Below are 16,052 nucleotides of genomic sequence, written 5' to 3'. Positions count from 1 at the left end.
AGTTTAAAAACAGGGAGATAACAATAGAGGGTGTGTTTTAAAAAATTACAAACATTTGAGTCAAACTAATCACTCATCATACTGTCTTTATGAGACACACAGTTACTGTATTATTTACAGGTATTCCACTCAATTCAATTCAATTCAATTCAATTCAAATGGACTTTATTGGCATTTGAAACAGACGTTTACATTGACAAAGCAATAGTAAAATATACATACAAATAAAAATAAATCAATAAAATATAAAATGAAAAGAAGACCTTGAAAGGTAGCAAAACTTTCTCTCTAGATCACCCATCTGTCAAACTGAATCTGGCGTTGAGCCCATAAACCAGTGCTTGCTTCCGGTAGGCTATATTTTTCAAATTAAAGTAGGCTACTGCTATAAGGTGAAAAGTCAAAGATGAAAACTCACTGCAAAATTGTACAAAGTTTATGTGGGGAAAAAAATTTTTGTGTTTGTTTACGTGGCCACCTCAATACTGAACAGTGGTAGAAAGTAACTACTGGTAGGTAGTAGTACTTGTTTATCCTACAGTTTTGAGATATCTGCCTACTTTACTTCTGTATTTCCACTGCAATTCACAGGCAACTTTACTTTCCACACCACTACATTTATTTGATAACTTGAGTAAGTTGTTACTTTCAGATTAATAATCATTAATATTAACAATTAGCTATTATATTAATATATTTAGAGTAGCCTTTATGATTCTGAAATGGGCAATTCTGTATAAATGAGAACTTTTACTGTTGGTATTTTAACTATATTTTGATGCTAATACTTTTATTTTTTCTTAATTAATATTTCAAATGCAGGACTTTTACTTTTAACAGACTAATTGTGCTCGTAGAAGATCTGAGTATTTCTTCCACCGAAGATACTGAAATTGTGCCTCTACATGAAAATTATGTTTTAATGTTTTTCGCACATTCCAAAGATTATGGACATGATTTGTTAAAGGTCATTGTTAGTATTGTTAATGTGTAGGTTACCTATTAAACAATGATCAGGTTTTGAACAATTAGTTTGAAAATCAAAAAACCGGAAGCTCTCAGGTGACACCTGTACATTTTTTTCCTCTTTGGACAGTAACTTTCGCTCGGGGAGTTTTTCCGACGTTTGAAGTTAACTTGCGGTTAACTTATGTAGGTTCTCCTGAGAGTTTTGTTTAATGCAAACAGGTTCAAGGAATAATAACAACCAAGAAGCTTTTCGACATATTATAACTGTTTATAGGCTACCTGCGACATCTGCGACGACAAAGTGAAAGTAACACCTGAATTCCTGTTTTTCTGAAATGGCCCCTCGGTTTTTCGTGGCCTATTTTATCTTCACCTCTGGCCTAGGTGAGTTTGTCTGCGGATTATGGCTGTGCTGATTTTCGTTTGACACTTTGGTGTCGACATGAAGTGCAGTCATTGCAGACCTGCCGTGATAAGTTAATGATTCATTTAAAGGAGGCCTATTCCAGTCCGTATTTTCTGTCTGTAGTAGGCATTAATTAGTATTGAGTATGTTTCTGAACTCCCTTGGTTAAAAAGCTCAATTAAGACTGTTTATAGCTTTTCTTACTCTTAATAAAGTAATAGGCGTGTGTGTGTGTGTGTGTGTGTGTGTGTGTGTGTGTGTGTGTGTCTATTATCTGTAAACTATTTACTTTTAATTTAAAGACTATTATTGACTTTGACTTTCACCTGTCCAATCTAACAATAAAACAACCCTGTAGTTATCCCACCATGTCTTTGCTAAGCTGTCATTTTTGTTTCACACTATAAACTATCAACTACTGTCAGAGAGATATAATGTGGTAGATTTTGAAGATGTAGTGTGTGTATTGTTATTATGGACTGAAGTACACTGAAAGGTTTGACATAATACAATTGACTTGTGATCTGTTCGGTAGCCTTTTATGGAGTTTTCAACTGCATTTCATGGTCTTCATCAGTAGATGGAGTTTGCTCAGCTGACATAGACATGGCTCAGTTAGGGAAAACCCAATGATATGTCATCAAACAACAAATTTGATGACACTCTTAAAGATATTTAGTTTATCACATAATGCAAAGAAAAGCAAGAAATTCAGTTTAGAAGCTGAATGTTGAAACATTACAATTAACATAAAAGCTGTCTATGTTATTATTATTGTGATTATTTTATCTTTTTAAAGATTTTTTTGGCCTTTTTGCTAAGATGAATTTGTCTACAACTACAAATTATTTCTAAGGTCAAGAATCAACTTTGCATTTTTAATATTTTTCCCCACCTCCATTAACTATTACTTCACAAACATACATTAGAGATTCCAACTATTAGAAACAGTTCTCTATGATTCAGTCCACATAACTAACTAACTAACACCTCTGTCACAGTGTCAGACAGTTTAGAACATTATAGGATTTATTGCATATTTATTTGTATTGGACTTACATTGTACTGGTGTACTAAATTGGCAACTCAATGTATTGCTGAGCCCTTGTCAACTTACTCATCAATGTTTAAAATATACTTAACTCTTTCACACATTATGTTTCTATACATTTCTATTCTTTGTGTCTAGTTGCTGGAGTGACTGTATATCAACTCAAGGGGGAGGAGTTCAGCTTTAAACCACACATCACTGGACAACCTAATAACATTTTGTGGAAACATAACGGCAACAAAGTGGTAGAGTTTGATGGCATCGAGCAACAGGAGTACAGCACGTATAAAGACAGGGTCATCCTTGACTGGCACGCTGCTGTACTCAACATCTCTGACCTCAGATTTGATGACAGTGGAGACTATGAGTTGGAAGCGTTCAAGCCCGGAGGGAATTTGGAGAGTTCACGTTTTAACTTGATGGTCATAGGTAAGGTTTCTTTTACTACTGTTTGTGTGTTTATATTTAGTTAAGCAATCGACATTAGTACATGCACTCTGTAACTGGAAGTTGATGGGTTGCTATAGCAACTCCGTGCCCTCCAAGTCGTGGATAAAAGCTTTCTTTATTGTCAGCGATCTGTGTCTGCAATGGGAAATGGTGTGCATACAATACATGCTCAGTGACTTTACCAGTTGCAACGTTATAAAGTGACAAAGAGGATGCTGATAAAAGAAATTTAGTCCTTGCTGCTGCAGCCATGGGTTCCTTTGCTGCGTGTGATCCCCTCTCTCTACCCACTGTCCTGTCTATCTTCAGCTGTCCTCTCCAATAAAGGGAAAAAGCCCCAAAAACAATATGAATGAAAAAAAAGGAAAAGAATTAAAATTAAAAACCTGTGGGCTAGTGCAAGCTACAGAGGAGCCTCGAAGAAAACCTGCCGCAGCTGACAAGAAAACGTTGACATGTCAGATTTATCTTCCAGCAGTCTGGTTGAGAATGTGTTGCATTAAGCAACAAAGAATGAGGGGAAGTTTCTGTGGTCAGATGTTCAAGGCTGAAACAGAGTCAAGGCTGTTGTGTTGCAAAAGGTGCTTTTACCAAGTATTAGTATTAGTAGGTGGTGAGTTGTATTGTCAATTCAGTTGAGATTAATTTATAGGAATTTGGTTTCAAGAGTCCTTTTATTAGTTGATTCATTTCAGAAAGTTTGACTCATGACTATAAAACAATAAAACCTGAAAGGGATGTGGTAGGAGGGAATATTGTTATAGCCACTGAACCTTTGGCAGTATTTGAATTAATTCTGTAGTTAATTTTTGATTTGCATTTGTATTTAAAGTTGGCAATCAAGAAAATCGTTAATAGTTGTATTTTTTTAAAACACAATAAATCATTTACTGTAAACAGAATGACAAGAAACGGTTTGGACTTGTTCAGACAACAAGCTGCATGATGTTGCTTTCACTCTCGGGATTTATTATAATATTTATTATTATTATTATTATTATTATTATTATTTATTTGGTTTCATTCATGTGTCTTTCATGTATATCTCATATCTCTTCCTTTCTGATAAGCACTTTATGACCTTTATAGTTAGGTTTCAATTCAAAGGGTGGACCCAAACGCATGAGACAGATAAAAGTTTTAACAGATTTATTGGGAATACTCCGATAAGAAGGGATGGCTGGCAGTGGCAGTGGGGTAAGGAGCGAGGGTGTGGAAAGGAAAGTACACAAACAATATATCATAAAAATAAAAAAAACTACAGAACACTGCAACTGAGCTAGACTACCACTGTAGCAACCACCTGGCACTGGATGGTATTACCAGTTGTGTTAAGCTGATTGCAGACAGGTGCACAGAGAAGTAGAGCTGGGAGCCAGAAGGGAAGCCATGCCCACAACACATACAGAGACAAAGAGAGTCGGTGCATGACAGTTATCCATAAAAGAATCATTTATTTACTCATTTAGGTTTGCATTCATTTATTAATTTCCATCTATGTCTTCATATAGACAAGGTTGCCAAGCCCATCATATCCTGTGAGATGAACAATGGCAGCATCATATCTGGAACACTGATGTGCTCTGCAGAGCCCAGACACCCTCCATCCTTAATGAAGTTTGAGTGGAGCTCGAGTGGAGATGTGCAGCCTGGCCCAAAGTTAACCATAAACCTCGGAGAGAAACTTGATGATGAAGTGTACACTTGTAGTGTGAGCAACCCTCTGAGTACAGAAACAGGTACATTCACTGCAAAGGATTGCTACCCAGGTAGGATTTCACTAATGTATTCGCTGTGTTGTATTTTTATAATGTATTTATTCATTTCAAGCAAATAAAGGTAAAGGTCATGCAGCTGCTTGTTGCTTTTGTTTGACTTTTGTGTTTTTTCAGCAGATAAAAGTTCAAATGTAGCAGCGATTGTCATCTCTATATTGCTTTTACTTTTCATCATCATTGGCCTGGCCGTTTTCTGCATAATAAAGAAGAAAGGTAAATTGCTGTTACTCAAAAAAGGACATAAACCATAGGAATTGATTCCAAATACTCTTAAGAAACTATTTACAGTAGTAACTGTAAATAGTCAGTGTATTCTCAAAGCTATTTTGTTGTTTCAACTGTTTGCATAGAAAGTAAAAAATGTTTTGTAATGACCACTGAACACTTGCTGCTGTTCCATAAATGAGTAATTACCCACACCTCTATGACGAGTAACCTAAAAAGTGTTCTTTCTTTATTTTCTTTGCTACCTTGTCATTCCAGCATGTACAAGAAAAGGAAATGATTTGGAAAATCAGCTACTACGTGGCCCACCAGAAGGTATGATATGTTTTCAGTGAACATTTAGAGATTAGAGAACAAACAGTGGAAATAAGCAATGAACACAAACATGCTCAAGTTATAGACAATAATATGATGCATATGTCAAATCTATTTTTTTTCAAGTCAGTGATATAGGTCATGAGAAAACAGCATTTTGAACAATGTAAAGGAGTTCTGTATTTGGAAGCAGCACTAATTGGGCCCTCGCTTATCTGAATGGAATGAATGGACATATCTGACTGGCAGTCGCCAGGAGACAGCAATAGTGGCGGATACTTTACCTGTTGACTTCTTGTACCACGACCTACATTTCCAACAAATTTTATTGCGATTCTGATAATGGACTGAAACTGTGAAGCATCCTTTTTTAAATGTATTTTTCTTCCCTTTTTCTTTTTGGCAGAGACGAAGCTCCTAAATGGCAGACCAGAAGAAGGTATGGCAGATAAAGGTGGGGGAATTATAACTGATACATGCTACTGTATAAAAAATTGTTGTGATTTTATTTTGATATCTGGATCTAAAATTGCTTCCACACCAACAACACCTGCACATGAAGACCCGGGTCGAGAAGAAGAGGGAACACCCTGGCATGGCTCAGGTGAGTCTGAGGAGCAGTCAGACCTCAGCACAGCAGAGACTGGTAAAGGTGAGGGAATTATAACTGATACATGCTGCTGTATAAAAGTTATTTATTTTGACATCTGGATCTAAAATTGCTTCATAAAGGGTTTTTTTTTGTCTCTGATTATAGATAATCTGATCAATGAAACTTACATTTTTATTTTCTTCCTCTTCTTTTTGGCAGGAACTGAATGCAATGTAAAGCTCCTAGAGAAAGGTAACTCATAGTGATTTTAGTGTTATAACTGATGAATTATATAAAGGTTGTTGCAATTTTATTTTGACAGTTCTGACTGTTGATTCTTTACAGGCAATGTCGCGGCTAAGAGAAAAATGTATGAGTCAGAGAATGGAGGTAAGTTTTTGTTTTTAATTATAGATAATCTGATCAATGAAACTAATAATATTAGACACTTAATCAAACTGTTTTATTCATATTTAATTGCTTTATTATTGCTGGTATTTTGTACAAGTTGAAAAGAAACTAACCCTAACTCTATTTGTGACCCTGACACTGATCGCAAACACAAAGGAGATGCCAATCCACAGCAGTTCATTGGGGAACCAGAGAAAAATAATCCAGAATCTGATTCATCAAGCTGTGAGAAGAGAAATGGACCAGAGTCAGATGGTGAGTTTTGCATTTTAGGTGAAGAGAAACTCCTAAAGAGCAAGGTTCAGAATGACTATCTGGGCTAGAATCAAACTTGTCACTGGACAAAACAAACACTAGGTTAGCTGCCAAATCTGTTTAGTCTCTATCCAGCAGTGCTGAGGCCTTAATTTAATTGCAATACATTCAATACACCCACAAAATGTTCAATATATTAACGTGTATTTATGAGTCCTTGCTGCAGCGGCCATGGGTTTGAATCCCACCCTTAGCCCTTTTCTGCATGTCACCCCCCCCCTTTCCTGTCTGACTTCAGCTGTCCTATCCAGTAAAAGCAAAAGTCCCCAAAAAATATAATAAATATAAAAGACTATGCGCCTAAATAAATTTAATCCTGTTTTTATTGGACTTTATGAACAAAATAGTACAATTTCATAATTTTCTAACAATATATAATTTTGTGACTGCTAACTCTTAAAAAGGCAGATAAGAAGCTATAACTTCTTCTGAGTGATTTGAGCATAATTGTTTCTTATTTTCTGTATTCCATTTTTAACCTCTTTAATTGTCTGTTTCAGGCTCAGAGCATGAGGCAGATGATGAACCTAAGGACACTGCTGGTGAACACAAGGAAAAGCCTGACTCAAATGAGCTCGCTGTAGAAGCTGCCAGAGAATCAGATTCATTGGCTACCGAGGAGAATCAGTCATCCACAGTTCCTGATAGGAGTGGTTCAGAAACATCAGTACATGACCAAGATTCAAGCTTGTCACAGGAACAAACACACACAAGAGAAGAAAACCAGCAAGAAACAGGCAAACCAGTTTCTGGAGATGAAAATCAGAAGCTGCCAGTATCACCTTCCCAGCAGCCTCAGAGCCCCAAACCAACAACACCTGGCTCAGGTGAGTCTGAGGAGCAGTCAGACCTCATCACAGCAGAGGCAGGTAAAGGTGAGGGAATTATAAGTGATACATGCTGCTGTATAAAGGTTGTTGCAATTTTATTTTGACATCTGGATCTAAAATTGCTTCATAAAGGTTTTTTTTTCTGATTATAGATAATCTGATCAATGAAACTCAAATATCTATTTTCTTCCTCTTCTTTTTGGCCGGAACTGAACGTAATAAAAAGCTCCTAAAAAAGTTAACTCAGTGATTTTAGTGTAATAACTGATGAATTATATAAAGGTTGTTGCAATTTTATTTTGACAGTTCTGACTCTTGATTCTTTACAGGCAATGTTGCGGCTAGGAGAAAAATTTATGAGCCAGAGAACGGAGGTAAGTTTTTTTTTTCAATTATAAATAATCTGATCAATGAAACTAATTATATTAGACACTTAATCAAACTGTTTTATTCATATTTAATTGCTTTATTATTGCTGGTATTTTGTACAAGTTGAAAAGAAACTAACCCTAACTCTATTTGTGACCCTGACCCTGCTCGCAAACACAAAGGAGATGCCAATCCACAGCAGTTCATTGGGGAACCAGAGAAAAATAATCCAGAATCTGATTCATCAAGCTGTGAGAAGAGAAATGGACCAGAGTCAGATGGTGAGTTTTGCATTTTAGGTGAAGAGAAACTCCTAAAGAGCAAGGTTCAGAATGACTATCTGGGCTAGAATCAAACTTGTCACTGGACAAAACAAACACTAGGTTAGCTGCCAAATCTGTTTAGTCTCTATCCAGCAGTGTTGAGGCCTTAATTTAATTGCAATACATTCAATACACCCACAAAATGTTCAATATATTAACGTGTATTTATGAGTCCTTGCTGCAGCGGCCATGGGTTTGAATCCCACCCTTAGCCCTTTTCTGCATATCACCTCCTCTCTCTCTCTCTCTCTCTCTCTCTCTCTCTCTCTCTCTCTCCCCGTTTCCTGTCTGACTCCAGCTGTCCTATCCAGTAAAAGCAAAAGTCCCCCAAAAATGTAATATATATATATATAAAAGAATATGCGCCTAAATTAATTTATTCCTGTTTTTATTGGACTTTATAAACAAATTAGTACAATTTCATGATTTTCTAACAATATATAATTTTGTGACTGCTAACTCTTAAAAAGGCAGATAAGAAGCTATAACTTCTTCTGAGTGATTTGAGCATAATTGTTTCTTATTTTCTGTATTCCATTTTTAACCTCTTTAATTGTCTGTTTCAGGCTCAGAGCATGAGGCAGATGATGAACCTAAGGACACTGCTGGTGAACACAAGGAAAAGCCTGACTCAAATGAGCTCGCTGTAGAAGCTGCCAGAGAATCTGATTCATTGGCTACCGAGGAGAATCAGTCATCCACAGTTCCTGATAGGAGTGGTTCAGAAACATCAGTACATGACCAAGATTCAAGCTTGTCACAGGAACAAACACACACAAGAGAAGAAAACCAGCAAGAAACAGGCAAACCAGTTTCTGGAGATGAAAATCAGAAGCTGCCAGTATCACCTTCCCAGCAGCCTCAGAGCCCCAAACCAACAACACCTGGCTCAGGTGAGTCTGAGGAGCAGTCAGACCTCATCACAGCAGAGGCAGGTAAAGGTGAGGGAATTATAAGTGATACATGCTGCTGTATAAAGGTTGTTGCAATTTTATTTTGACATCTGGATCTAAAATTGCTTCATAAAGGTTTTTTTTTCTGATTATAGATAATCTGATCAATGAAACTCAAATATCTATTTTCTTCCTCTTCTTTTTGGCCGGAACTGAACGTAATAAAAAGCTCCTAAAAAAGTTAACTCAGTGATTTTAGTGTAATAACTGATGAATTATATAAAGGTTGTTGCAATTTTATTTTGACAGTTCTGACTCTTGATTCTTTACAGGCAATGTTGCGGCTAGGAGAAAAATTTATGAGCCAGAGAACGGAGGTAAGTTTTTTTTTTCAATTATAAATAATCTGATCAATGAAACTAATTATATTAGACACTTAATCAAACTGTTTTATTCATATTTAATTGCTTTATTATTGCTGGTATTTTGTACAAGTTGAAAAGAAACTAACCCTAACTCTATTTGTGACCCTGACCCTGCTCGCAAACACAAAGGAGATGCCAATCCACAGCAGTTCATTGGGGAACCAGAGAAAAATAATCCAGAATCTGATTCATCAAGCTGTGAGAAGAGAAATGGACCAGAGTCAGATGGTGAGTTTTGCATTTTAGGTGAAGAGAAACTCCTAAAGAGCAAGGTTCAGAATGACTATCTGGGCTAGAATCAAACTTGTCACTGGACAAAACAAACACTAGGTTAGCTGCCAAATCTGTTTAGTCTCTATCCAGCAGTGTTGAGGCCTTAATTTAATTGCAATACATTCAATACACCCACAAAATGTTCAATATATTAACGTGTATTTATGAGTCCTTGCTGCAGCGGCCATGGGTTTGAATCCCACCCTTAGCCCTTTTCTGCATATCACCTCCTCTCTCTCTCTCTCTCTCTCTCTCTCTCTCTCTCTCTCTCTCTCTCTCTCTCTCTCTCCCCGTTTCCTGTCTGACTTCAGCTGTCCTATCCAGTAAAAGCAAAAGTCCCCCAAAAATGTAATATATATATATATATAAAAGAATATGCGCCTAAATTAATTTATTCCTGTTTTTATTGGACTTTATGAACAAAATAGTACAATTTCATAATTTTCTAACAATATATAATTTTGTGACTGCTAACTCTTAAAAAGGCAGATAAGAAGCTATAACTTCTTCTGAGTGATTTGAGGATAATTGTTTCTTATTTTCTGTATTCCATTTTTAACCTCTTTAATTGTCTGTTTCAGGCTCAGAGCATGAGGCAGATGATGAACCTAAGGACACTGCTGGTGAACACAAGGAAAAGCCTGACTCAAATGAGCTCGCTGTAGAAGCTGCCAGAGAATCTGATTCATTGGCTACCGAGGAGAATAAGTCGTCCACAGTTCCTGATAGGAGTGGTTCAGAAACATCAGTACATGACCAAGATTCAAGCTTGTCACAGGAACAAACACACACAAGAGAAGAAAACCAGCAAGAAACAGGCAAACCAGTTTCTGGAGATGAAAATCAGAAGCTGCCAGTATCACCTTCCCAGCAGCCTCAGAGCCCCAAACCAACAACACCTGGCTCAGGTGAGTCTGAGGAGCAGTCAGACCTCAGCACAGCAGAGGAAGATAAAGGTGAGGGAATTATAAGTGATACATGCTGCTGTATAAAGGTTGTTGCAATTTTATTTTGACATCTGGATCTAAAATTACTTCAAAAAGGTTTTTTTTGTCTCTAATTATAGATAATCTGATCAATGAAACTTACATTTTTATTTTCTTCCTCTTCTTTTTGGCAGGAACTGAATGCAATGTAAAGCGCCTAGAGAAAGGTAACTCAGTGATTTTAGTATTATAGCTGATCAATTATATAAAGGTTGTTGCAATTTTGTTTTGACAGTTCTGACTGTTCTTTACAGGGTATGTTGTGAATATGAAAAACAAGTTTGAGTCGAATTAAGGTAATTTTTTGTTTGTAATTATAGATAATCTAAACAGTGAAACTCATTTATATTAGACGCTTAATCAAACTGTTTTATTCATATTTAATTGCTATATTGCTGGTATTTTGTAAAAGTCGAAAGGAACCATAGCCATTACATTTCTTGCAGGCCACATCTCACATACATAAAATAGTTATAGTTAATTATTAAATTATTATTAAAATCCCTATGTATGACCCTGACCCTGCTCGCAAACACAAAGAAATCAAACTAGAATCAAAGTTGTCACTGGGCAAAACAAACACTAGGTAAGCTGCCAAATCTGTTTAGTCTCTACCCAGCAGTGTTGAAAAATAAACTGCATGGATGTTTTATTAAATGATGATGCCGAATTTTATTTTGGTTTTGATTTTGTTTCGGTGTCAGGCAAATAGAAAATAGACCTTGTTTCAGTAGATATCCATGATCTGTAGCCCTGCTCAGACTCTGATTCTAACAAAGGGTTTAATCTGAGCCCAGCCATACAACAATGATAGCAGTCATACAGGCTTAGTAGTATATGCTTGTTTAAAATAATATATGTAGATATTTTTCAACATGCATGTATTAAATCGGTATGCAAACTTTAGGTATTAGTATCAGGAAGGAGTGTGTAACATTTAGGAGGGGAAATGGAGTATAATATTCATTAGTGTATAATCAACTGAAAATAAGAACTGTTGTGTTTTCGGGTCGTCTTCTGTGGAGGCTGCCATGTAGGACAAACCAAACACTGGCTATAGATAGGGCCTTGTCAAATTTTGTTTTTGCAGCACCATGTTTTCTCCTTTATATTTGATTTCAAATAGATGCTATCTGCAACACTACCGCTAGATGCCACTAAATCCTATACACTGCTTCTTAAATTATTTAATAATAACTTCAATAATACTTCTAATTTTATAAATAATAATTAATAAATATATTCTTGGTATAGTATCATAGAAAGAGTTGATTTAACCGTTGAGATAATTGTTTCAGACTGTTGTTGTGAACATTTATTGTGTTCTTGACATCAACCAAAATGGCAGAAACCAAGACTCGTTCTGGGTGATCTGAACCTATTTTGTATTTCCTGTTACAGGTTCAGGGAAAGGAAGAGAAGGTGAGGATGAAGAATAAAACCCTGCTCCTGCTAGCCTAAAGGACGCTGCTGATAAGGAAGAGTCTGACACAGATCAGCTTACTGGAGAAAATGTCAGAGAGCCTGATTCATCAGGTATTCATCAGGAAAGAAACAAATTATGTGACTCTGCCAAGGTGAAGCAGTCAACCACCATTCCTGAAAAGAAAAGTCCAAAAACATCAGAACATGAGCACGATTCAAATTTGTTAGAGGGCGAAACAGACACAGGAAAAGACATAAAGCAAGAAACAGACAAACTTTCTAAAGATGAAAATGAAACAGATAATGTGGGTGAGTGTGAAGAGCAGTCAGACAGCAGCAGAGCAGAAGCAGATCATGGTGAGGGTGGTGTCCAGTGTGACTCAAAAGAAGACCCAGACAACAAGAGTTTGACTGATTAGGGACAAAAGAAAGGTGATTCATACAATTGGATAAATTAGAAAAAGACAATTAATTACAGAAGAAGTTGATGAAAGTGAAATTGTTTTAAATACAATGTAGCAGAAAGGAAAAGATCAATACACAGATAAAGAGTACGGAGGACCACATCCCAGTCCAGGGGAAGACAAATATTTTGCGGGACTGTAGGAAATTTATGATCGAGATATGGACATTGCAGTAACAGTCACTGAGGACAGAAAGCAAAAAATACGAAGACGTTATGTAAATGACAAAGATGGACAGTTTTCTATCAGGTCCGCAGTAGATTGAAAGCAGATGGGTAGTTTATCTGTCTCAGTTGCTTGCTCCTTTTTTTTTTAAAGCAATATGATATAAAAGTTCTCCTTAAAACCAGTGTCCACCCCTGTGGACAAAACAATAGTGTTTCCATCGCCTTGTTTCATTGATTTCAAGGGGAAGGGGAGTCCAACCCGGTGGCAGGCATTAAGAATATTTCATCTTGCTAATATTCACCGATCAGCCACAACATTATGACCACTGACAGGTGAAGTGAATAACACTGATTACACTGAAGGGCCAAATTGTGATGCTCAACGACTCTCTTGTGGGGTGTTACCGGTCTGCAGTGAACCGGAAACAGGGTCATGGGCTGTCTGAGGCTCATTGATGCATGTGGGCAGCGAAGACTGGCCCGTCCAACAGACGAGCTACTGTAGATCAAATTACTGAAAAAGTTAATGCCGGTTCTGACAAAAACATTATGACCATCAGGGTTCCCAGGTGGTCGTAATGTTGTGGATTATCAGTGTAATTTGTTTATAGATCCTACAGATCTATCAGTATTAAACAGACAGTTTCTTAACCAGTTAAAATCTTCTTGTAGTATGTTTAAAAGACTTCCCTTGTTTTTTTTGGTTAGACTTCTGATTCAAAATTAATTTTGATTGACAGCTTGGCCACTGATTGGTAAATCTGAAAAACACACAGTAATTGGGGGTGTGGTATAGTTAGAGTCAATATTTTATCTCATTTAATCTGTTTTCTCTCTTTCACACATACACACATGTTTGAAACTGACATTTTTTACTGTATTCTGCTACAACGTTTTGGTAGGATATCTGAGTTTATTGATTATTTTCAAGTCAAGAGTACCAGAAGTTAAACACTAATATTGTTTTTCTCATGCTATGACATTTGAGCTTACACTAAGGTGTAATACAAGCTTATGATAAGCTAATATAAGCTTAGCTAAAAGAACGTCAGCGACTAATGATTGTTTTCATGACTTGTTCATCTGCAGATTATTTTCTCAATTAATCAATGAATAGTTGGATTATTGTCGGGACTACTTCTAAAATTGGACTATGAGCCTAGGCGATATCTTCAAATGTCTTATTTTGTCCGATCCATCAGGCCAAAACCCAAAGATATTCAGTTTGCCATCATTTAAGACCAATAGAACTAAACAACCTCACAATAAAGAAGTGAGTTTGTTAACTGGCATTTTTAGCTTGAAATATATGTGATGTGATTTTATGTTGTCTATCTACAAATACGTAAAAGTAGCTATCATACCCACTTTTAAAGAGGGTTAATTGTAACATATTTGTTCTTCTGTGTATTTAGAAATGTTTTGTGCACTGATTTATTCTTGTTGAGACCAGCTGATTTCTGCTAGGCTGTTGTTGTTTTATGGAGCTCAGGGTATATTTGTGCATATATCATATATGAATACTTGAATTATTTTTGATTTCCATGAATAAAAGATAGATTTTATTTTTTATTTTGCTTACCTTTCTCCTGCTGTTGATGGATGTTTTGGAAATGTTTCTTTGCACTAATTATTAAAGGCTATGCCAGTGTGAGTAGTAGCCTTTTGTATATAATGAAAGCTCAGATTCAGATATTTGACTGTATTTACACTCAAAAGCTGAGTGATGGAGCCAGAAAAGGCCTGTATTGGGGGAAATGATTGTTAAACTGATTTGCAATACAATGTTAATAAACTGTGTGTTTGACAGCTTGGTACAACAAATCTACAACCTGCACAGATAAAACATACTGAATTAGGTGATATTGGTAAGTAACTGTAAGGACTCCTTTGTCTCAGTAGGGGGCAGTGTTTATTAGCGCTTACCAGTCATGGACTGACTTAGAAATGAGTTGTTTTTGGATCTTAACACTGATGTGGTTGAAGGACACCTTCAGCTATAAAGACAAAATGAACAAATACACAGTTGAAAAAGGTGACACTTTAATGTGGTTTCAAAAGAAAAGTATAACAGAACATTTATCTAAAGTCTGTAAACATACAGATATGTGCTATTCCTTTCATTTGAGCGCATGGTGATGATGAAGAGTTGTATAAATACAATGTGTACGGACGTGCAGGGCCTCAAATAAATTTTGGTGCAGTTTAATGTGTCTAATGAAATGGGCAGTTACATCACAAGTTGAATTACTAAGGTCTACATAATTGAAGGTGAATTTATTGAGAAGCAAAACAGCTGCCACAGTAAACCAGCAGTCAAACCAAGTAAAGCGCTCAGTGATGTAAATGCATGAAACGCAGGTTCACCCACTGCTGGATGACAAGCTGGTGTAGATTTCTAAAGGTACTAGTTGGGCCATGTGAGAAAGTCATGCATGATTAGTTTAACCTCTGAGTCATGGAGAAGTCTGTGATCTGCTACCACCTGACCTGTGGGTTCAGGACACAAGCAGGGAATGAACACTATCGTATTTCAGTGGTCGCAACAAATACCAAGGGGATATTAGAGTATTGAATTATTTGTTGGGATCGGGGCTGTGCCTCCTCGGACGAGCGAGGGTCACAATGTGGTTCCACTGAGATGTTGTTGATGAGTTGATGGCAGCAGGGCCCTCAAATCCTGGCTCAGTCTTCCAATGGAGCGATGGTTCCTCCGTGCCAGCATATTCTTACACAAACATCTTTTCTCTGGGATGATTGTTACAACAAAGAGGCTTTTTTTTTTTTTTTTTTTGTATTTCCTCTATTTTGAAGGAACATGACAATGTCATGCCGGCCTTACTGGCCAGTGTATGTCTGTAAAAGTGCGAGTACTTGTTTCCTTTTCCACATCATATAGTTACATTACACTGGAGTATAGTGGTCCTTCAGATACAGACCCAATTACACTTTTCTCCTAAGATTGTAAAGGTCCTTTTGGCCTTGCTGCAATAGGAGAGAAGGGGAAAAAAAGAAGAATGGGCCACCCTCCAGAACTGCCTTTTATACCAGGTTGATTAGCATGCTGGGTTGTTTAAATTGCCTCCTGGAGGGCTGACGTGAAATCGAACAATATCCTCTGGCTTTAGAGACTAGCCCCATAGCTTCTCATTTATTTTTATGCAGAGTTAGGACAGACCTTGGCTCTACTCCACTGAGGAAGCTGAGCCCAGGGGGGGGCCAGGTCTGGGTAGGTCAGGACAAATCAATTAATATCAGCTCAATAAAAGTTCTTGGCTCTTTCTAGGCCATACTTTACTGTGACAGTGCAACCTGGGAGCCCACCATAATTATGTGGATAAATTGTTAAGTGTGGTTGAGACATTATAATGAAATAATATCCCTT

The 16,052-nt window shown here is 36.9% G+C and overlaps 1 protein-coding gene across 16 annotated transcripts; it reads left to right on the top strand.

Annotated features, from left to right (window-relative positions):
- Nucleotides 1-25: 25 nt before the first annotated feature.
- LOC127365615 (dentin matrix acidic phosphoprotein 1) lies at nt 26-14,476 on the top strand. 16 transcript variants are annotated; one of them, XM_051403887.1, is made up of 20 exons: nt 26-1,353; nt 2,565-2,855; nt 4,388-4,615; nt 4,769-4,867; nt 5,138-5,194; nt 5,601-5,648; nt 5,757-5,846; nt 6,006-6,038; nt 6,132-6,176; nt 6,354-6,452; nt 7,013-7,387; nt 7,672-7,716; nt 7,894-7,992; nt 8,601-8,975; nt 9,260-9,304; nt 9,482-9,580; nt 10,207-10,581; nt 10,746-10,778; nt 10,866-10,907; nt 12,013-14,327. In XM_051403887.1, exons 1-19 carry the CDS (start codon nt 1,305-1,307, stop codon nt 10,904-10,906), a joined length of 2,526 nt encoding a protein of 841 aa, XP_051259847.1. In that variant the 5' UTR covers nt 26-1,304; the 3' UTR covers nt 10,907; nt 12,013-14,327. The 16 variants fall into 16 exon arrangements, with proteins under 16 accessions (XP_051259847.1, XP_051259842.1, XP_051259854.1 ...); XM_051403882.1 differs by having other exon boundaries at nt 4,388-4,645; nt 4,772-4,867; XM_051403894.1 differs by having other exon boundaries at nt 4,388-4,645; nt 5,601-5,633; nt 5,757-5,798.
- Nucleotides 14,477-16,052: the final 1,576 nt, after the last annotated feature.

The sequence above is a fragment of the Dicentrarchus labrax genome, unplaced genomic scaffold, assembly GCF_905237075.1.
Source record: "Dicentrarchus labrax unplaced genomic scaffold, dlabrax2021, whole genome shotgun sequence".
Lineage (NCBI taxonomy): Eukaryota > Metazoa > Chordata > Actinopteri > Moronidae > Dicentrarchus > Dicentrarchus labrax.
The sequence above is the reverse complement of the archived record's forward strand: the minus strand, read 5'-3'. Positions and strand labels throughout refer to the sequence as shown.

Coding starts and splice junctions, on each gene's coding strand:
- LOC127365615 (XM_051403881.1), top strand. CDS start 1,305: ATGGCCCCTCGGTTTTTCGTGGCCTATTTTATCTTCACCTCTGGCCTA. Junction 1,354..2,564: donor TATCTTCACCTCTGGCCTAG/GTGAGTTTGTCT, acceptor CTTTGTGTCTAG/TTGCTGGAGTGACTGTATAT. Junction 6,453..7,012: donor AAATGGACCAGAGTCAGATG/GTGAGTTTTGCA, acceptor TGTCTGTTTCAG/GCTCAGAGCATGAGGCAGAT.